The 22,975-nt window shown below is 38.1% G+C and overlaps 1 protein-coding gene across 3 annotated transcripts in view; it reads left to right on the top strand.

The window, feature by feature from the left end:
- The first annotated feature begins 20,516 nt into the window (after positions 1 to 20,516).
- MDM2 (MDM2 proto-oncogene) overlaps positions 20,517 to 22,975 on the top strand; it is a 31,679-nt gene continuing 29,220 nt past the window's right edge. For all 3 annotated transcript variants that reach the window (XM_074269687.1, XM_074269686.1, XM_074269685.1), the window contains exons 1-3: positions 20,517 to 20,773; positions 21,261 to 21,311; positions 21,486 to 21,570. In XM_074269687.1, coding sequence (XP_074125788.1) covers positions 21,490 to 21,570 — 81 coding nt within the window. In that variant the 5' untranslated portion in view covers positions 20,517 to 20,773; positions 21,261 to 21,311; positions 21,486 to 21,489. The remainder of the gene's footprint in view (positions 20,774 to 21,260; positions 21,312 to 21,485; positions 21,571 to 22,975) is intronic.

Genomic DNA, 22,975 nt, shown 5'->3' with positions numbered 1-22,975 from the left:
TAACACTATTAATCTCTGTTAACAGTTTAGGTAAAATCATTTGTAATTATTACTGCAATATCCCTGCAATTTTACTTCTCAAGCCAAAATAGTGATTTTAATATGTGACATTTATTAGATGGATGATCTATAGTACAATTGATTATGGGTTTTCACATTTTGATTTAATTAAAACATAATAACCTAACTTAGTGCTTTACATAGATGATCTTATTTGTTCTTTACAGAGGCCTCAGGAGGTGAGTGCTGTCATCTGCATTTTACTGGAAGTAAGGAAGCAGAAGCTGAGTGACCTTGCCTAGGGTCACACAGGAAATATTTAAAATTTAGGCCTTCTCAACTCCAAGTCCTGAGTTTCAGACCCCCTAGCTAATTAGCTATAAATTAATAATCAAAGACTCTATAAATTCTTTCCTGTAATAGGTCTATCTTTAATACAAAGGTTCCTGGTATAGAGTAAACATAAAGTGGTCTGACCTTGCCCTGCTACTTGCTGCCTGTGTTAACCTTTGTGCTTCACTTTCCTCAGCATAAAACGAGGTATTTGGACTTCTCAGAGATTCTTTCTAGCCTGAACTCCATGATCCCAGTCATATTAGTAAGTAAAGTTCTATTTTGAGTTGTCTTGCCCTTTATACTTGAAAAGCCAGGCCATGGGGCAGCTAGGTGGCGCAGTGGATAGAGCACCAGCCCTGAATTCAGGAGGACCTGAGTTCAAATCAGATCTCAGACACTTAACACTTCCTAGCTGTTGACCCTGGGCAAGTCACTTAACTAACCCAGCCTTAGGGAAAAAAAAAAAAAGAAAAGAAAAGCCAGGCCATGTGCTAACTAAATCAAACTATAAAATGTATCCCTGAATTTCCTCTTGGTATAACAGGAACTAACAGGTTTAGAGAAGATTAGAAATGGAAGACCTTGGATTTCATTTAATTTCTACCAAGAAAATATAAATAAAATCATAATGAATTTGATTTTTAATTGTTCTCTGAAGTAGATCTTGGTCAGTATTAGCATCTAAAAGGAAAAGACCAGAGAGGCTTCCCCTAGAAGATGGGCTTTAAGCTGAATCTTTAAGAGAGTAAAGGAAACTAGGGCAAAGATGAGGGTGCAGAGCATTCCAGGCATAAGTAAAATAGCTAGTGCCAAGGCAGGAGAGTAGAAACAAAAAGTTGTATTTGTGGCAGTTGTTATTCAGTCTTTTTTCGTTGTGTGCAACTCTTTATGACACTATTTGGGCTAATCTTGGCAAAGATACTGAAGTGGTTTGTCATTTCCTTCTCCAGCTTAATTTATAGATGAACACTCAGGCAGAATTGGGTGACTGCTTAGGGATACACTGCTGCTAAGAGACATGAGGCCAGATTTTGACCACAGGAAAAAGAGTCGTCCTTATTTCCCACCCAACACTTCATCCTATCCACTGTGCAACTTAGCTACCCATTTGAGGGTAGACAAAGTGCCATCTTGTGGCCAAACTTCATTACCATCTTTTTAGCTTGTTAAATTGACTGACCTGAGGACATTGACCACTACTGCTCTCTATACTAGTAAAAAGCAAAGAATTAATTCAACCTGATGGTTTTAAAACCATATCTCTGAACAGAGAATTTCTCTGTTCACATCTTCATGTACTCTTTTCAAATCCTTCAAAAGCTCCTTTTTTTTTTTTACCCCATTTCTTTATTTTTGGTCATCATCACCATCACTTGTCACTCTTTTTTCCTCCCCAGTTACCACCTCCCTCAATATTTTAAATCCTCTCTTGTGACAAAAAGAATAATAGTCAAATAGTTCTTTTATAGTAGAGGCAGCTGGTGACATGGGTCAGAGCTCTGGGCCTGGCATTAGACAGAGTTTAGATTTGGCCTCAAATTCTTGTGACCCTGGGCAAGTCACTTAATCCTGTTTCCCTCAGTTTCCTCAACTGTAAAATGGAAACAATGACAGAATTTACCTTGCAAGGTTGTTGTGAAATAATATTTGTAAAGCATTTGGCACATAATAGATACTATAAAAATTCCTCTTCCCTTTCCTTCCCTCCTTTCTTGAGATAGATAGAAGAAGAAAATCTTCTAAAAAGATTATAAAAAGCTCTGAGGTATAAAGGTGTAGAACTGAGGAAATATTGGGAGAATGATGTAATAGTTTTAGTGAAGCAGGTCATGGGCTGTGAAAATGGTTTGGAAGGTGAAGTAGGGGATTAAGAGAGAAAAAAAAAAAAAAACAAAGAAAAAGGTAATCAGTGAGCAATAGATGGAAGGACTGTTGAGCCCCTGAGTTATGATAGAAGGCTGCCATTAGGTCACTTAAGAGTTCAAGAGTTTCAGGACTTACTTTGTGAATATGGCTAAAAAAATTATTCCCCTGCAGCAAACAGAATAGAACTTTCCTCACCTGTTTTTAAAACTTTCCCTAATTTGTCATTATCAAAGAATTAAATATTCAAAGCTTAAAAGTATCTAGTCCACTCCCAGAGGAGGGAATTTCACAGAGGAGGGAACTGAGATTGCAAGTGGCAGGCAAGGGTTTTAACCTGGGTCCTTTAGCCTGATAAACTCAGCACCCTCTACTGGGCCATGCTGCTTCTATAAGGTGATCTAACTAGTCCAAAGTTTTACAAGTAGTTAAATGCCAAAGGCTGATCTTTTTCTCTTGGAGAGGTTGAATCTCTACCACTTTTCTCCACAAGAATTCTCAGCACTAAGTGATTGCTGTCACTGTGATATGTGATGCAATATAGCATGTCTGGGAATGGTTGGGTCCTTTGACATAGAGGCTCCTCCAGGAGGATTTGGAGCATGTCTTGATGCCTAGTGTGGAGCCCCCTGGATCCCCTTCCTCTTGGGTGGGGATAGCATCCTTTGATAGGCTACCTACAGTTTTAAAACTAACCAGAACCTATCACTCTTTCTGCTGCTCTTTTTTCTGCTGTGTTCAGCAGTAAAGATCCCAGTTTACCTCAGAAGTATACCATGGACTGAACCAGTGGGAAGATAAGAACTTTGCTTCCTCTGCTCCCCCTCTTACTCTGCCTGGTGGGGGTTGTTTCTATTCTGAGTTGTTTTCCTCAGTTTTAGGGCCTGCAGGCTATCCCCTCTGAGTGGCAATTCAAACCACAGTGCCAGGATCACAGGCAGGGTGGTGCAGCTCCTTGCTCAGCATGCCAGCCCTGAGAAGCCTGTGATTCAAGCCTGAAGAGTTTTGAACTTAGAACTGTGCCTGTGCTAAACTACAGACCTCTCTTCTTCCCCTCCCCAGAGTCTAAAGTGGTATAAGATGAAAGGGGGAATTAGGTCTCCCACATGTTGGGAGGGGAGAGGATTAAGTTTGTATAATTATGATTATACCTAACAGAGTATTACATTTATTTGACCTAAAGTCTGACTGATAGGGATTGGCTAGAGCAGGAATCCACAGAACTTTGTGGACTGCAGGTTTAATCTAGCTTAACAAATCCAGATGACTCCATTCATTAGTGCTGATCACTCCTGTTACATCCCCTCATTCACAGCTTGACATTTACTAAAGCCATATTTGGGCCATAGATACTGTCCTAAGTTCAGTAAAGAATGCTGAAAAGAAATAGAAGATATGAGGAGGCAGAGACTGTCATCACACATACACATGTAAAAAGAACTAAGAATAATTATACAACATAAACAAGGACAAATTTATCAAGCTACATATAAAAATGGGGTAGAAATTAAGAGGAATAGAAGAACCCAATTAAATCTCTTTTAGAAAGGCAGGGTGGTTTTATAGAATGTACTTTGGACTTAGATCAGAAAAGACTTGGATTTAAATCCTACTTCTGAGATTTACTTGTTGTTTGAACCATGGTTAAGTCACTTACCTGTCTTAAAGGTTCTGATAAAAGCCTCATCTCCAAAATATACAGAGAATTGACTCTAATTTATAAGAAATCAAGCCATTCTCCAATTGATAAATGGTAAAATTGTATGACAGACAATTTTCAGATGATGAAATTGAAACTGTTTTCACTCATATGAAAGTGTTCCAAATCACTATTGATCAGAGAAATGCAAATTAAGACAACTTTGAGATACCACTACACACATGTCAGATTGGCTAAGATGACACAAATAAATAATGATGAATGTTGGAGGGGATGTGGGAAAACTGGGACACTGATGCATTGTTGGTGGAGTTGTGAAAGAATCCAACCATTCTGGAGAGCAATCTGGAGTTATGCCCCAAAAGTTATCAAACTGTGCATACCCTTTGACCCAGCAGTGCTACTACTGGGCTTATATCTCAAGGAAATACTAAAGAAGGGAAAGGGACTTGTATGTACCAAAATGTTTGTGGCAGCCCTTTTTGTAGTGGCTAGAAACTGGAAAATGAATGGATGCCCATCAATTGGAGAATGGTTGGATAAATTATGGTATATGAATGTTATGGAATATTATTGTTCTGTAAAAAATGACCAACAGGATGAATACAGAGAGGCTTGGAGAGACTTACATCAACTGATGCTGAGTGAAACAAGCAGAACTAGGAGATCATTATACACTCCAACAATGATACTGTATGAGGATGTATTCTGATGGAAGTGGATATCTTCAACAAAGAGAAGATCTAATCCAATTCCAATTGATCAATGATGGACAGAATCAGCTACATCCAGAGAAGAAACACTGGGAAATGAGTGTAAACTGTTAGCATTTTTTTGTTTTTCTCCCCAGGTTATTTTTACCTTCTGAATCCAATTCTTCCTTTGCAACAACAACAACAAAATTCGGTTCTGCACATATATATTGTACCTAGGATATACTATAACATATTTAATATATATGGGAATGCCTGCCATCTAGGGGAGGGGGTGGAGGGAAGAAGGGGAAAATTCGGAACAGAAGGGAGTACAAGGGATAATGTTGTAAAAAATTACCTATGCATATGTACTGTCAAAAATGTTATAATTATAAAATTAATAATTTTTTTAAGTCACTTATCTGTCCTAAGAGCCAATCTCTTCATCTGTAAAAGAACAATAATACTTACATGTCCCGTGTGTCATAGGAGCACTTTTTACATGAGTGACTTTGTATTGAAACCAGAGCAGGTAAGTATATCCCAAGCATCTTAGTAAGTAAAAAAATGAAAAAATGTATTGATGAAATTTGTGTTAAGTCACTATAACCATATGTTGTTTATCAATAGGATGATCCAATATGTATGCTAATAGAAGTGTTTATTGAAAATGTATCATTGCCTTGGAGTATAGCATCAACATTAGCATATTGCCACAATTAATCTTGGTCATAAATCATATACTGATTTTGTCAAGTGACTTTTGTAAAAGCTTTTATGTTAAAGCCTGATGTAAAAACAGGTAGCCACCCCTGAATGAGACATGCAGGCCTGGCAGCATATACCAAGGACTCAACTCTTACAAAGAATCAGAAACATGATTATCATGTGGGCTTCCAAAGGGTTCACAGTATCACTTCTTCTGAGGCCTGGAGAGGAGAGACCATTGACAGACTAGATCAATTACTTTTCAGGTCACACTACTCATACACTAGACTTTACTGCTAAAATAAGCAATCTTATTCCTAACACTCAAGATTTCTGATTTTCAGTCATCATCTTCTCTATTCTAGGGATAAAATTGTATTTTGGATGGTATAAATTGCATTGGCAAGTGAATTCTATAAAAGTTTTTGGAAGTAAAGTGATTTTCTTTGTGTTTTATGAAGATATACATATATAAATACATATGCATATATAAATAAGGGATTAAGTGAAATAATTAAGCACTAAAATAGCTTGTAAATTGACATATTCACCAGAAATAAAGTGAATAAACAATTTTAAAACAAATTATAGGTATTCTTGTGTTTTTTTTTGTGTGTCCATGTCTTTTTTTCTTAAAAGCAGGTCTCATTAAAATATATATATATATATATATATATATATATATATATATATATATGTATATATATATATACATATATATATATATATATATATATATATATATATATATATATATTCTATATCTTACTTTCAAAATTGTCCTGTTTCTCTATGCTTCCTTCTGTTTTCTTTTGTGCATTAAAAAATGTTTCTATACCCTCTTCATTTTGGTATCACTCTTGCTAATCCTCCATTTTTCTTGATAGCTCCTCTCCCTAATTAGAAAAGAAAGAGGAGAAAAATACATAATAAATCCACACAGTAGTTAAGTCTAGAAAATCTATGTCTTTCTGCAACTTGTATCCATCACATCTGTCAGGAAGTAGGTAATATGCTAGAGATATGGTTGGTCTTTGCTTTGATCAGAGTTGCTAAGTTTTCCAGTATTGTTTTTCTTTACAATATTATCCGTGTCTAAATTGTTCTCCTGGTTCTATTGCTTCACTTCATGTTTTCTAGATTCTCTGAAATCATCTTCATTATTTCTCATGGGATGATAATACTGCATTACATTTATATACCAAAACTTGTTCTGACACTTTCCAATTGTTTATAGGATCTAAGGATTCCCTTAGATTCTGGTTTTCCTTTTCTTTTTTTCACCTACTTTTAATTCTTCTTTAAGAATCAGTAAGTGGGGGCAGCTAGGTGTGCAGTGGACAGAGCAGCAGTCCTGAAATCAGGAGGACCTGAGTTCAAATTTGGTCTCAGACACTTAACACTTCCTGGCTGTGCAACCCTGGGCAAGTCACTTAACCCTAATTGTCTCAGCAAAAAAACAAAGAGTCCTTACTAGTGGTTTCATTATAGCTACAATGTCCCCAGAATTACTCTCTTTCCTAATCATGCCCTTATCCTCAATTGTTTCCATATTGATTTTAATGTATTTCTACATCAAATTGTGTGTACTCTATGCTCCTTTGTCTTTTTGATCAGAGTATGGTTCATCTGATTCCCAATGGACTCAACCTTTGTTTCATGTTTATATACTCTTTTGGGATAAGGGACTCTATGTGCATATATGTGTGTAAATATATATACACATACACACACAAACAGTTCTGTAAGTTTAGATTTGCAACTACTATTGTTGTGTTTGGTGGGGACAGTTAAGTGGCACAATGGAAGAGCACTAAACTGGAATCAAGAAGACCTGAGTTCAAATTTGGCCTTAAACACTTACTAGCTGTGTGATTCTGGGCAAGTCTCTTAACCCTGTTTGCCTTAGTTTCCTCTTCTATAAAATGAGGAGGAAATGGCAAAGCACTCAAGTATATTTTTGCCAAGAAAATACCAAATGGGATCATGAATAGTTGGACAGGACCGAAAAATGACTGAACAATAAACATAGTAATCACAACTAAAACAGAATGAAGCATTGAAAATCACAATAACCAATGTTTTTGTTTATATGGTGTTTCATGTATATAATATTGGCAAGATCAGATGTTAAGTATTCTATAAATAAGAACTTCTTACAGCATATTTGAATACTCTTCTCAACCCAATTATGAGAAATAATAAGTTCCTCTTCCCCTTCTTCCTCCTTTCTTTGCTAACATATTCCTCTTTTTACCTTCCCTTCTCTTTAGACCCTCAGAACAGAATCAATCTACCTCCAAGACCTGTGTTTTTTCATTTAACTTTCTAAATACCCTTTGAAGTAATTAAAGTTTCTAAGTAACACTTTTTCCTCCTATTATCATATTAGCATTACATCAAAGTGCCTAGCACAAAGTAGGTGCTTAATAATTGTTGATTGATTGACTGATAAATCTCCTTCCAATTGATCAAATAAATTTATTATCACCTTGCCCTTAGGTGGAACCAATGGGAAAACTCAACTCTGAAATCTTAATCTCACAGAGGTGTTTAAAATTAATTTTAAATCAATAAAATCTATTCACATCTGGTTAATGAATAGGATTTGTTCTTATAGGGGAAAATCTTCATTATCAATATAGCTATCATCAACTAAGAAACACCATAGAGAGATAATTTACAAATGCATGTCACTTAAACAAAAATTCCTAGATTCTGGAAGATTGGAACATACTGGTTTCACCTCTGAAAAATGTCAACTTATATCTATCTTCAGAGAAAGAACTAATAAGAGTCTGAATGCAGATTGTAGAATACTTTTTTAAAAGTTTCTTTTTAAAAATCTGTGTTCTCTTTTGCAACATGGCTAATATGTGAACATGTATTACATGACTGTACATTTATAATCTGTATCAAAGTACTTTGCCTTCTCAAGGAGGGGAAAGGGGACAAGAGGTATGGAACTTGGAATTCAAAAATTATAAAAAATGAATCAAAAATAATTTTTTACTTGTAATCCTAATAATGGAAGAAGCAGGAGCTACCAAAACATTTGAACAAAATATTGGACAACATATAATGGTTAGACAACCATTAGGCAAGAACCAGCACACCAGGAGTGCAGAATGAGTGGGGCAGAGGCATTGTTGTCTGTGGGCACTTGCAGGAAGATGGAGCTTTTGATTTGGGATTCCAGGTCAAAGGGGAGAGCTGAAGTAAAGCTAGAGGCACCATTCCTTCCCCATCCCAGGATTAAATATGCTTTTCCTAATACTTCTCATTAAAAAAAAAAAAAAAAAAAAAAAAAAAAAGAACCAGAACATAAGAACCCAATAATAGAAACTTACTATGGGAATAGAGAAGATGGGAGCTCATCTTCAAAGGAGGACACTAAAGTAAAAAAAAAAAAAAAAAAAAGCTTCTTCTACCCCAAAGAGTAATGCTAAATGGCTCCCTTCCAAGAGAGAATTTATGTAAGAACTCAAAAAAAGACTTTAAATATCAAATGAGAGAGACTGAGGAAAAACTAAAAAAACTAAATAAAAGCCAAGAAAAAACAAGAAGATTATGAAAAAAGTTAATCAACTAGAAAGAAGATACAGAATTTAAAGAAAATAATTCTTTGAAAATTAGAATTGGGCAAGGGGAAGTGTTAGGATTACTAAGTGAGAACTGAGGTTTTCTGGACAATTACAAGGTGAGAACTCAGGTTGACTTGATAGAGGGGGCAAGCTCATTGGCTGGGGTGGTTCTTCCCAGAAGCCCTTGCATTATCCCACGCCCATTCTCTGGGAGGATAAAAAGAGACAGCACTGGGCACAGAGAGCAGATCGGCCTGGAGAAGGATAAGAGCTGGAGGAGATTCAGAGCCAGGATTCAAGAAGAAGACTGTGAATTGCATCAGGCTTGACGGGGCTCTCTGCAGGAAGGGAAGTCACTTCTAAGGACAAGAGTTAACAGCAACTGCCTGGAGACAACGGTTCACTACAGGAAGAAGAATCTGTCTGAAAGATTTGAGTAGACACAGCAGATCTCTTCCCAGAGAGCGATCCAGCAGCTTCTAGAGACGACAGCTCGCTACATTTGGCGCCCAACGTGGGGCAAGGACATTTGCTTATCCTGACAAGAGGAGCTAGAACAGATCTTCGCAATTTGGCGCCTGAACAGGGACAGACACGGTCCTGATTCCAGTGGAAAAGCTTCCGATCTAGATCTCAGTCTCTCTGACCCAGAACCGTGAGTAACGAGGAAACTTTGTTAAAGATTAAGTGAGCGTGCTAATAGATAAATAAGGAATTTAACTTGTTACGGGCTAAACCAGGAATCTCTTATAGCTGAAATGGGGCAGATGTTAGCTATATTCAATCCCTGGACCTCAGCCGACTCATCCCCAGCCCCAGAAGCAACCTCAGCTCCACCCCCATTCAGGAGTGGTACTATAGAGAGTATAATCAACATAATTGAGGAGCAGAGTTTACTTGTAACCTGGGTACAGATTGCTAAACTCTTGGCTGCATTAAGACGCACATCCCCTTGGTTCTTAGAGGAAGAAAAGATAGATGTAGATAAATGGAAGCTAGTGGGATATGAAATGAAAGAATTTCAAGCAAAAAATGGGCCTCGTTCAATTTCTGCAGAAGTATTTTATATCTACAACATAGTTCAATTAGCCTTAAACTATCAAGCAAGTTGTAGGAGAAGGAAAAGTTCTAAAAATGAACAGAGGAGGAAGTGTGAGGAAAAAAGGAAAGATCAAGATCTTTCCCTAGAGCAAGAGGATTTAAATGAGGAATTATGGTATGATTCTCTTGAAGAAGCTTCAACCCTGCCTAGAGAACAGATTATTGACAGGCCCACATCAACCCCACCTTCAGAGATGGAGGAAGAAAGAGGGGAAGAGGCAGAAACACAAACAGAATTGCCTGTGAAGAAGCCTAAGCCTATGACAAGATTAGAAAAAGCATTGGTTAAAGCTAAGAGAGAAGGACAGGATATAAGTGATTTTATACATGCATATCCTGTGATTGAAAATACTGACTCTGTAGGTAAAAAAAGGAGAAGATATGCACCTTTAGATTTGAATACAATTAAGGATTTGAAAAAAGGTTGTACCCTTTATGGGGCTACATCAGCTTATGTCAAAATGTTACTAGATGGTTTGTCTTATGAAGTCCTAACCCCAAATGATTGGAAATCCATAGCAAGGATATGCCTGGAACCTGGAGAAAATTTATTATGGCTTTCAGAATTTCATGAATTATGTAAAATTCAAGTCAGATGCAATTTGGAAATAGGAGTTAACACACAATTCACTTTTGAGCACTTGGCTGGTGAAGGTCGGTATGGAGAGAATTCAGAACAGACTGATTATACCATGACAATATATGAACAAATTGCTAAGGCTGCAATAAAAGCTTGGGGTGTCCTTCCTGGACAGAAAGATGGTGGAGAGGCTTTCACTAAAATACAGCAAGGTCCCAATGAACCTTTTGCAGATTTTGTGGGACGTTTGCAAACTGCTGTCAAAAGAACTATTGGAGAAAATTCAGCTACAGAAATAATGACCAGACATCTGGCTAAGGAAAATGCCAACGAGATTTGCAAAAGAATTATATGGGGATTAGACAAAGATGCTCCTTTAGAGGAGATCATAAGACGCTGTGCTACAGTGGGAACAAATGCTTTTTACACCCGGACAATGATGAATGTGGAAAGACAGGGTCCCTCCTGGCAAGGGACTTCTAGAGAAACTCGGCGATGTTTTCAATGTGGAAAAATTGGACATCTAAGAGCTCAGTGTAGGTATGGAGATACAGTGAGAAGACAGGGTGAGAGAAGACCTAAAACCCCATGTCCAAAATGCAACAGAGGACTCCATTGGGCATCAGAGTGTAAACTAATTCAGGGAAATAGGATGAGGGGCCCAGATCCAGGGCCCCAGGCAAAAAAGACTTGGGGCATGATGGCAGCTGATGTTACACCTAAAGAGCCTTTAGAAGGTCAGGACTCTGATTTGATCAACCAGCAGAAAAGTAATCACATGGTAGAAAGGGATTACCTGATAAGTGAGCCAAAAGGCAATCAGATTGCAAAAATGGATTACACTTGGGGAGAATACAGGCCTTATAAACCAACAGGGCTGTGCCCAGTGCAAACAACTCCAATGTAATTGTCAGATGATGAGAAGATATTTAGAAAGTGGTAAATAGAAGGTAATTAGATAGGTTAACTGCCTGGGAGAGAGGGTTTGCTTGTATTTCTTCAGCAGGAGAAGGAATCAGATGGGTGCCAACGAGTCATATTCGCCTTGTCCATCAGAGAGAGACAGAAAAAGAGAAAGGCCTCAAAATAAAGGAGAAGATCTAAGAAACATCTGACACTGAAAGAGCATGGATAATAAGAAGACTGTTAAAGAACTTTAAAAACCAGCAGGAATCATTGGACTTCCTCACACAAGATGAGACTAATGGACAATGGACTTATGGACATTTATAAATTTTCAATTTATGATTATGTTATATACTTCTAGCATGTGTTACGTTACTATGTTACTATGTGCTTATGTAATTTATGTAATTATCTGTAATACTTCCCATATTGATGGATTTATGTTTCAAGGTCATGACTGTCCTATGTTCTAAATCAAAAGAAAGGGGGAGATGTTAGGATTACTAAGTGAGAACTGAGGTTTTCTGGACAATTACAAGGTGAGAACTCAGGTTGACTTGATAGAGGGGGCAAGCTCATTGGCTGGGGTGGTTCTTCCCAGAAGCCCTTGCATTATCCCACGCCCATTCTCTGGGAGGATAAAAAGAGACAGCACTGGGCGCAGAGAGCAGATCGGCCTGGAGAAGGATAAGAGCTGGAGGAGATTCAGAGCCAGGATTCAAGAAGAAGACTGTGAATTGCATCAGGCTTGACGGGGCTCTCTGCAGGAAGGGAAGTCACTTCTTTGGACAAGAGTTAACAGCAACTGCCTGGAGACAACGGTTCATTACAGGAAGAAGAATCTGTCGGAGAGATTTGAGTAGAAGACACAGCAGATCTCTTCCCAGAGAGCGATCCAGCAGCTTCTAGAGACAACAGCTCACTACAGGGAAGCCAGTGAAGATATGAGACCAAGAAATAACAAAACAAAATATAAAGAATGAAAAAAATAGAAAAGTGAAACATCTTATAAGAAAAACAACAGATCTGGAGAACAGGTCTAAAAGAGACCTTATATTTATAAGAATACTTGGACCAGTTGAAAGCTGTGACCAAAAAGAGAATCTTGACACAAAGATACAAGAAATAATCCAAGAAAATTGTTTTGGAGTGATAGAACATGAGAGGAAAGTAGAGATAGAAAAAATTCACTGATTACCACTTCAAAGAGATCCTTTGTGGAAAACACATAGGAATAATATTGCCAAATTTCAAAACCCCCAGAGCAAAGAGAAAATTTTACAAGAAACAAGAAAAAAAAGCAATTCAAATATAGTGGGAGTTACAAATAGAATGGTACAGAAATTATCAGTAACCACAATAAAAGACTGCAGATCTTGGAATCATATCTACCAGCAATAAAAAGAATTTTGGCCTGTGGTCAAAAATATCATATCCAGCAAAATTACTTTATGTTAAATGAAAAAAAAAAAGACATTCAACAAATTTGAAGGTTTTCAGGACTTTCTCTCAACCAAACTTAAACTTAATAGAAAATTTAACATACAAGATCAATATCAAAGATTATTTTCAAGGAACTAAACATGGACAAATTATGTTTTTCAGATGGAAATGTATATTATACATTTAAGATTGACATCAGCAATTGGTTAGCTCAAAAGAAAGGATTGGGCCAGAGTTATGTATGATCTGACTCTGAAAAGTAAACTCAGTAAAAATAGTAATTATGTTATACAATTGAGGTGCAGAGAAAGAATAGATAGAGCCTTTAGAGGAGAGAGGAAGGCTAGTAGTTCTAAAAACTTGCATCATGAATGGGATAAATAGGCAGTATTACATACATACCACAAAGGGCATGGAATCTTCCAAAAGCTATAAAGTAATGAGGGCAAGGATAGGATGAAGAGGAAGCAAAAGGTGGGGGAAGAAGACAAGGGAGGGATCCATAGGTAGGGGAGACTAATAGCAAGGCCAAGGTAAGGAGCAGAATTAAAGTAGAAGAGTTAGCAGGAATAGTAAAGAAGAGGTACATACAAACACTATCAAAGATCTAGAGTAAAAATTATTAGAAGAAAAAAAAGTAGGGCTAGTAATCACTAATCATAGACAAAGTCAAACTTAAAGATTCAATCAAGAGACATCTACCTTTTATATCAGCCATAATAAATATTGTTTTAGATGTATATGGGTAAATGTATATGTCTCTTTGGAGATATATATGCAAGTAGCTCTATATATGTGTGTATACAAATATATGTATATGGGTATGGGTCAGGATGGATGTGAATGTATGTATGTATCTATATATGTATACATAAATATTTCTGTGCTTAACTATAACCTGCTTGGAGATGGTGGAGGGGAAGGGGATGAAAAAGGAAAAAAAGAATAAAGTTTAAAAAAAGTGTATAGTAGAAATTTAAATAACAACTTACAAGGAAGCAAAGATTTCTTTCATGATTATAATTTCTATTACATATTCTTTCTTGAAATGAAAATTTATTGTTATATATTTTGAATTCTCCCTGATGTTGTTGGGCACATGCCAATATTTTATTTTGTTTTTCATTTTCATTTTTTTTTTATTTGTATTTAGTGAAATAAATCATAAAAATTAAAAAACCAAAACAAAATGTATTCATCATTCTTTATTTAAAATCCATGATACCCCTTTGGCAAGACATGGAGAGTAATATGCTTTACCTTCTTTGTTCTAGTCCTTTGTCATTGTATTGATCAGAGTTCTCAAATTTTATAAAACCCTTTTTCTTTGTGATATTGTCATTAACTTGTTTTTCTTGATTATGCTCACTTCACTTTGATTCATAGTTTAGAGAGATCTTCTTAGTTTACTATGAAACTATCCCATCTTTTTGGACTGTCTTTAGGAAATTTCACTGTTCTTTTTATGACTTCAAATTTCTTCTTGAACAAAGGCTTATCTTTTTAGCACTATTATGTTTCCCATAATTCTACATGGGTGCATGTCAAAGAATACCCGTCTCCAAAAAAATTAAGTTGAAGAGTGGCAGATAATGAGTATGAGTGGACAACATTATATACTGCAAATGGGGAACTTAAAAGGAAAAAGGATGTAAATCATCAGAAAAATTTATGACCATAAAAAAATTCTTAATGAGAATTAGTGCTGTCTAATGGAAAGACCATATATTCAGTTGGTATTTGTGCAATATCTAGAAATCTAAAGTAAGGCTCAATGGACAAGAGTTGCAAAGATATGGATGGTTTGAGACTTGTACCACTGCAGGAAATAACCACATTGATAAGGTTACAGACAATTGAAAATATTCTTCAGAAAGTCAAAAAAAATTCTGAGTAAGTTGAAAAGGCTGTAGAGTTTGTGATCTATGTTGTTTATGGACTAGGCTTAGTTCTTCTAGTTTAAGTACTCTTATAAAATCTTGATTATGATAGTGCTCCCACAAAACAAGAAATATGAAGACAATTCAAATTTACTTAAGATTCTACAACTACTGAAAATTTTCCTTTAAAATAAATTACTCACACCTTGTTATTTCAATGGTTATAATGGAATGTGGGTCATCTTAGGAATTTTTATCTTTGATTACAATGGAAAATGTATTGCAAAACATTTTGTCCCCTCCCAGATAAACTTTGTTTCTTACCATTCAATAAAGATTAGTCAGTTATCACAAATTAAGCCAGATGTAAAGATGTCTTTGGACTGTAATGAAAGTGTCCATTCTGGATGTGTTTGAGTAGCTGAGTTAATAAGTATTACAAAAAAACTTGAAGTTTGTTTTGAAGCAAAACAATGTTTCTAGAAATTGTGCAATAAATAAGAAGTTCATCTCGGAAAAGTACTAATGTGTTAAAGCCCGACTTTAAGCCCATTGCCTAACATACATAACATAGCTGTGGAATGCTGGGGAACAACAGCTGCTGATAGACCAGCTAAGTACGTATCAATAGAAATGTGACTTTTTTTTAGTAGTTCAAGAAAACTGATAGAACTAAAATACTTAAACTGGCAATAAACCGCAAAATAAATTGCACCTATCTCAGACAAACAGGATTTTAGTAGAGGTGACTGTCATACATATACTGCTGGATAATGACCAAAACCTAAAGAAACTGACAACACTCCTGCTTCAGCTGGTTGTGCTCTCCTTCCCAAATTACTCTGTACTTACCTGCTTTGTGTTTATTTGAATTTATTCACTTATTTATTCTGTATATACTTATATATGTGCTCATTGTCTTCTTCATTAAAATGATTTGAAGAGAGATGGTTCCATACTCTGTACTTGTATTGCCAGAACCTTACAAGAATGCTTGGAACATAGTAGGTACTTGACAAATGCTTGTCAGTCAATTGTAATTGATTGAAAAAAATTATATGCAAAACTACATTTGAAATTCCATGGCTAACGAAGGGTCAGGGTGACAAGTATTAGATGTACAAAGCAGAGATTCCTCATCAGCTCTCTAGTGAATTTTGGAGGGCATCTTTCCAGAGTAAAAGGGAGAAATTATTTCTTTTTTCCCCCTATGGTTATGGCACTATAATTTCTGACTGTAATAACATTTATGGAGTGCCTATTTTGTATCTCCTCCTGAAGACCAAAACAAAAGACATGACCCCTTGCCTCATAAAGCGTATACATTAATAATTATGATATAATATAGAATATGCCCTAAGAGAAGCACAAAGTCCATATGGTAGTTCAGAGAAAGGAGAGATTACTCTGGGTTCAGGGAATAAGGGAAGGCTTCATGAAGCAGACATTTGAGATGCCCATTAAGGAAGTAGGAAGAATTGGCCAACTAAACTGGAGGTGGATATGATGGCAGGAAGAACCAAGGATTGATAATAAGCAAAGGCATGAAGTACATCAAGTCCCCAATGGAAGATAAAGGTAGAAAGCTAAGTTGGAGTAAAATACTGAAAGAACATGAGTGTTAGGTTAAAGAATTTGCCCTTTATTTGGTAGGTAATAGGGAGCCATTTTTTTGTTTTTAGGAAAAGGGACATGATTAATTAAGCAATCTTTCTAGATCACAAGAGACTAGAAGCAGAATTAGTGGAAGACGATGGGGTCGGTCATTAAACCTGAGCCTCAGTTTCTTTTATAAAATAAGGCTATTAATAATTTCACATTAAACTTTTTAGGATATTTTTAGGGACAGCACTTTGTAAAACTGAAAAGGCTATACAAATTTGAATTGCTGTTGTTAAATATCTTCACTTGGATGTCATTTTTGCCTTCCTTCTCTCCCCTCAAATATAAACATGTGCATAAAATCAAACTCATCATGTTTGGAATTAAAACAAACTTTTCCACTTTTGTTATTGTCAGGAGTTGTTTTTTTCAATTTTTTTTTTCTCTCTTCCTTTCTCACTGAGCAGTTGAGGGAATGGGTGTTTGGTTGAGGTAGTAAATATGCATTTATTAAGCACTTTATATATTCCAGTCTTTACGCTAAGCACTAGGGATACAAAGAAAGGCAACAACAACAAAAAAGTCCTCAAGAAGCTCGCATTTTAAAGGGGGTTACAACATTATGTGCAAAAAAGATATAGATAGGACAAATTGGAAATATTAAGGACAGAGATAAAGGCAGAAAAGAGCTACTCTCTTTTACATGAACTTCTCATATATGAAGTAATATTTTCCTACAGCTCTTCCTTTCTTTACTTCTCTAGGGGTAGAATAAGAGGTGATTATAAGATTCCTGAAGTGACTATTTCAGAACAGTTAACCCTGTTCTGTTACAAATCTCATCAACCCTGCTAACTCTTAATGCCTAGCAGAATCCAATTCATTTATTATTTCTTGCTTTGGGGAAGCTATTAAAATATTAATCAACAGAATTTCATTTTATACTCCCAACTGAGGTCTCAGTGATTAAACTAAGAATTTTCCCCACCATTGTAAAAAATATATCACAATATAAAATCTCCTTCTCCTGTTATACCTTAACATATATCATCTTTGTAGGTTGCATTTATTTACCCTAAAAAACAGACACAAATGAGTAATGTAGTGAAAATTCTCTAAGAATATTGTGTTAAAGAATTAGTTTCTTTTTTAAACAATAAGTAAAACGAACTTTTAAGAATCATGCATTGGGATATAAGCTCAGTTCTGTTCATTAACTGGGGTTCAAAAGACAAAAGACAAAAACAGAGCCACCAAATGTGTTTTTAGCAATGGGAATAGCTGAAGGAGCAGCATTATCCATGGTGGTCTTAGAAAGCAAGCTCCAATAACTGGGTCATCCTTTGTAGCTATAGAAAAAGAACCCAGCTCTTGAAAGGAATCATTCTTTACTTTTTCCCTAGAACCTCTTCTAAAGCCCACAGGAGTATTTCTCTTCTTTCCTCATTGGCAATGGCATTTTAGATTAAAACAATTTGGGAAATGCTGCACCCAGTAAAGAGCAGGTACAGAGAATCCAGCTGGAGTGTTAGGTTGTGATGATTAGGTCTGAGGGGCCCAAAAGAGCAATCTGTCCAGTAGGTCTGACTTGTCCAAGGGGAAAAATGTGAGATCATGAGAAAAGATATAGGGACACTGCAATGAATGAAGCATGTGCTCCAATAGCTCCCCGCATTCAATCAGTCAACATTTATTAAGCATCTATGTGTCAAGCACCGTGACAAGTGCTAGGGATACTAAAAGAGGCAAAAGATAGTCTGTCTTCAAGGAACTTACATTCTCATGAGGGAGACAACATGCAAACAAATATATACAAAAATAATTCAAAGAGGGAAAAGCATTAAGATGAAATTTTGGATGGGACTAAAAAGGATGTGAATAAATAACTTTAGTTACATAATTCCAAATTGTGCTCCAGAATGTCTGGATCTTAGTTTTGTTGATAGCTGTCTATTGCGAGAGATGAAGTAGCTAAAGACCAAATCAAGTTTTTTTTTTTTTTTTTTTTTTTTTTTTTTTTTAGTGACCTGGTTATATGAAGTGTACATATAGCTTTTTGCTGCTTCTATAATCTAATATATATATATATATATATATATATATATTTTTTTTTTTTTTTTTACCTTGGAGACTTCAGACCTTGAAGGCCTACTTAAACCATCCCCCAAATAGCTATTGTATTTATCTTTATCATAAGTCAATTTGGTAGTGTGGTGAAAGTGAATGCTTTTTATAGCATAACACTGGGTTTCCTCCACTGAAGACTATGGGCTCTTCCTCTGTAACTTTTGGAGGAACAGAGCTAAGACGGGTTCTTGAAAACTATGCCTGCAAATTCTGTTCAAGGCAAATAGGTTACAAATACAACAAACTGTGTCTACCTCACAGATCATGAGACTCATTCACAGTAGGTGGCTTGGCCAAGATTACTTTTGTGCTCCCAGGAACTCATTAAACTTTCTGTGGAGGACTAGCTGGGTTTTGATTTTTGTACTGAAAGAATACCCATGATTTTTTTAAGCACTGAATTGTTATTAGATTTATTTTTATTGTTTTATGGCTTTGTATCTTCCTCCTCTGGACAGGTATTAACAACAAAATGAGGGAAAGTCCAGCTTCCTCTAGAAAGCATCAAGAGAAATAATACATTAAATGATCATTTTTTTTTTTTTTCTGAGGCTAGGGGTTGCCCAGGGTCACACAGCTAGGAAGTATTAAGTGTCTGAGCCCAGATTAGAACTCGGGTGGCCCTGAATTCACGGCTGGTGCCACCTAGCTGCCCCATAATACATTAAATAATCAGTAGCATATGGATAAAAGAGGAGCGTAAGGTAAAGTTTTTAGGCTTGTATAAAGGAGCAGGCTGATTTCAGAAAAACCTGGACTTAAAACATGATCCGATGCTGAGTGAAGTGAGCAGAATCAGGAGAGCACTGTAGACAGTAAACAGCACGATTGTGTGATGATCAACTCGGTGGCAGTACTGTGATGATCCAAGATCATTCCAATAGACGTGGGATGGAAAACTCAGAAGATAATGCAAATGGATGCGTACTATTTTTACTCCCCCCCCCCCATCTTTCCCTTTTGTTTTTCTTTCACACCATGAATAAAATGGAAATATGTTTAAAATGATTATAGAGATATAACATATCAAATTGTTTACTATCTTGGGGAGAGGAAGACGGAAAAAATCTGGAACTCAAAAATCTTACAAAAGTAAATGTTGAGAATTATTTTAACATGTAATCAGAAAAAATGAAATACTAAGGGAAGTGGGGGAGTAAGTAAACTGTTACAAATAATCAAAAAATGTATAAAGATTATTTATTGCAGGTCTTCAAGGAACTCCCACGGATTTAATTCCTTCCAACTGGCAGATTAGCAAATGGGCAATAATTTATATCAGGGGTTCTCAAACTACAGCCAGCCTGCTGAGGACGTTTATGCAGCCCTCTGGGTTACGGCTTAGGGGCGGAGACAGAGTGTGAGGTTTTGTTTTTACTATAGTCCGGCCCTCCCACAGTCTGAGGGACAGTGAACTGGCCCCCATTTAAAAGTGTGAGGACCGCTGCTTTATCGGTTCAGACAGGGACCGAGGACATAGAGAGGTAGCTATAAAGCGCTGTATAACTATTACTGAGAAAGCAAGATTGGGACCCATCGTGCTGACAATAAAGCACGTAAGAGGGAAAAATCTGCCGTGTGGCCTTCTGCCCTTATTCTCACTTTCAGACCAAACAAATTCCCTGCGGTCCCTCTACTATGGACGCTTTCTCTAAACTTCAGCTTGGTCTCTGTTTTTAATCGTTCTTACACAGGGTCATTGTGGATTTTTTTTAATAATTATTCTTAGCAAGGCTGCGAAGTTCGTTGCTCTCCCGCTCTACTTACGAGGAGCTGTGTATAAATACAAATAACGACGTTCGACGGGATTCCAGCCGCCCCGCCGCCCCGCCTGCGCGTGTACTATTCTGGGACGCGCGCAGGACCCCGCAGAATGTAGCAGCGGCTTCTGGCGGGCGGGTGAGGGTGAAAGGCGTGCGCGTGCGAGATCCGTGCGGCTTCCGGCGCGGGTCCACTTGGTCCCTAGGTAGCCGAAGGGGGAGGGGCACGCGCCTAGCGCGCGGCTTCCGGCGCGGGCCGTTGGAGGAAGAAGGGCGCGCGCCCGCTGCCGACGCCCGGCAGCGCGCACGAAGACTGTGCGGCTTCCAGCGCGGGCCCGCTCGGGGCTTCCCTAGGCGCGCGGACGCCGCCGAGGTCTTTCTCTCCCTCCCCCCCACAGCCCTCCTAGGGTCCACGAAGCTGGGCATGGCGCCAGAAACCCCCATCCGAGGGCTGTAGGGCCCCGTTCCGCCAGGGGAGCGGGCCGTCGCCAGCACGGCCAGAAGCTCCCCTCAGCTCTGGAGCCGGAGGTGAGCCTGGGGCCCTGGGTCACTAGGATTAGGTAGACTCGGTGCCTCGCCTGGCTTGGCGGGTCGAGGGGCGCCCAACTTTTCTGGGGCTTCTGGGATTCGAGCCATGAGGGTGGGGGCAAAGGGGCGGGTTTGAAGCCACCGGCGGGAAGGGGAAGGACGAACCGGACGGGATTGGGGAGGGGGTCTCCGCGTCCGGGGCAAAGGTAACCGGAAGTCAGGGCCGGCGAAGGGGCGGGCTCTCCCGCCTGGCTGGGGGACAGCGAGAACAGGTGCGGGTTCCCCTGCAAGCCCGAACAAGCGCCCCGGTCCGTGGGGCTGGGCCGGCCCGCCCGTTGAGTCAGCTTTTTCTCTTTTGGTTGGTCATGTTTGGACACGTCAGGAGGCGGACGTCCCGGGGAGCTAAGTCCCGACTTGTCTGCTCGCTGTGGGTATTTAAACTGGAGCCCGAGTGACGCCGTTACTTGCCGGCTTTTGTGTTTTCTAGGAGCTGTGGTCTCCTGTCAGATCCCAGAGAGTTCCTCCCGCCCTCATCCAGGTAAGCGCTGTTCGCTCCCCGCAAGCCGCGGCTGCCGCATTCTCTCCTGCCCTTTTCTGGGTCGTTTACTCCTGTTCACTTGTAGCCCTGCTTCGTCTTATTTCGTGTCTTTCTTAAACGATTTAGGTTTTCTTACATTTGTGTCATTTGTGTTTTTTCTTTTCCTGATTTTAGGCAAATGTGCAATACCAAAATGTCTTCTGACACAGAGGGTGCCTTAAGCACCTCCCAAATTCCGGCTTCGGAACAAGAGGCTCTGGTTAGTATATTTATCCAAAGTACTCTGTTTCCCTCCGTCCTTCTGTGCATGGGGCTTTCCAGTAAAAGCAAAAAACAAAAAAAATCATCATTTGGTCTTTCTCTTCTAAATACATTAATTGATAAAATTGCCCCTCAAAGAACTCTGTGCTGAAAAACCAGAATCCTAATTTTGACGTTTAGCCTATTTCTGATAGCATTTACGGAGTAAGGATCCTCCCTCCCTCCCTCCGCAATAAAAACTAGCAAAGGAATTGACATTTATACTTTAGATTTGTGCCTCAAGTCTTTCTCTTTCTCCACCACTTTTAGCTGTTTTGGGAAGTCTTACAATTTTTAGGTTAAAATGACTAATATGACTGGTCAAGATGTACTTCATGATAATTTTGCATAGCATGAAATTAAAGATTTTTGGGAGCAATTTTTTCTTTTTCAGTCTACTGGGTTTATTACATTTTAAATTAGAGAAGTCTTTTTTTCCTTCTTACTTAAGGGGTCAGTCCTTTAACTTGTATATTTTATTGTATATTGTATATGTTATCTATACTTGTAGTAGAGCTTATAGTAGACACTTGCTGACTGGCATAAAAAAGTTGATAAAAAGTTCAGAGGTTTGTGATCAGGAATTGATTGATTCTATTATTATTATTATCTGTTTTGTCTGTTAAAAAGGATTATAGATAACTTTTTACAAAAGTTGATGTTTGTTTACATTTATTATATTTTTATATTTTAAAGTTGCTTCTTAAATTAACATTTGTTTAGTATTTGAATATGAACTTATTTCCATAAGCACAGGTTTTATGGGTTTGTTCTCAAGTTGTGATCTCATAGCTCCACAAGTTAAACACTGTAATTGTTAGTATTTGAATGGAAAAAACCCATAACAGTGTGCCTATTGTTGTCTAATTATGATCCAGTAGGTTGGTAAGAACTAGAAAAAAATTTTCTTTTAACTTGAACTACTTTCTGAAAAATCCTGAAGTTAGTTCGTTCCTTCCTTCCTTCCTTCCTTCCTTCCTTCCTTCCTTCCTTCCTTCCTTCCTTCCTTCCTTCCTTCCTTCCTTCCTTCCTTCCTTCCTTCCTTCCTTCCTTCCTTCCTTCCTTCCTTCCTTCCTTCCTTCCTCCCTCCCTCCCTCCCTCCCTCCCTCCCTCCCTTCCTTCCTTCCTTCCTCCCTTCCTCTCTCCCTCCCTCCCTCCCTCCCTCTCTCTCTCCCTTCTTCCCTCCCTCCCTTCCTCCCTTCTTCCCTCCCTCCCTTCCCTCCCTCCCTCCCTCCATTTCCTCCCTCCCTCCCTCCATCCCTTCCTTCCTTCCTCCCTTCCTCCCTTCCTCCCTCCCTTCCTCCCTTCCTCCCTCCCTTCATTTCCTCCCTCCCTCTCCTCCCTCCCTCCCTCCCTTCATTTCC

Source organism: Sminthopsis crassicaudata, chromosome 5 (genome assembly GCF_048593235.1).
Source record: "Sminthopsis crassicaudata isolate SCR6 chromosome 5, ASM4859323v1, whole genome shotgun sequence".
In the NCBI taxonomy this organism is placed as follows: Eukaryota; Metazoa; Chordata; class Mammalia; order Dasyuromorphia; family Dasyuridae; genus Sminthopsis; species Sminthopsis crassicaudata.
This window is presented reverse-complemented; position numbering and strand designations above follow the sequence as displayed.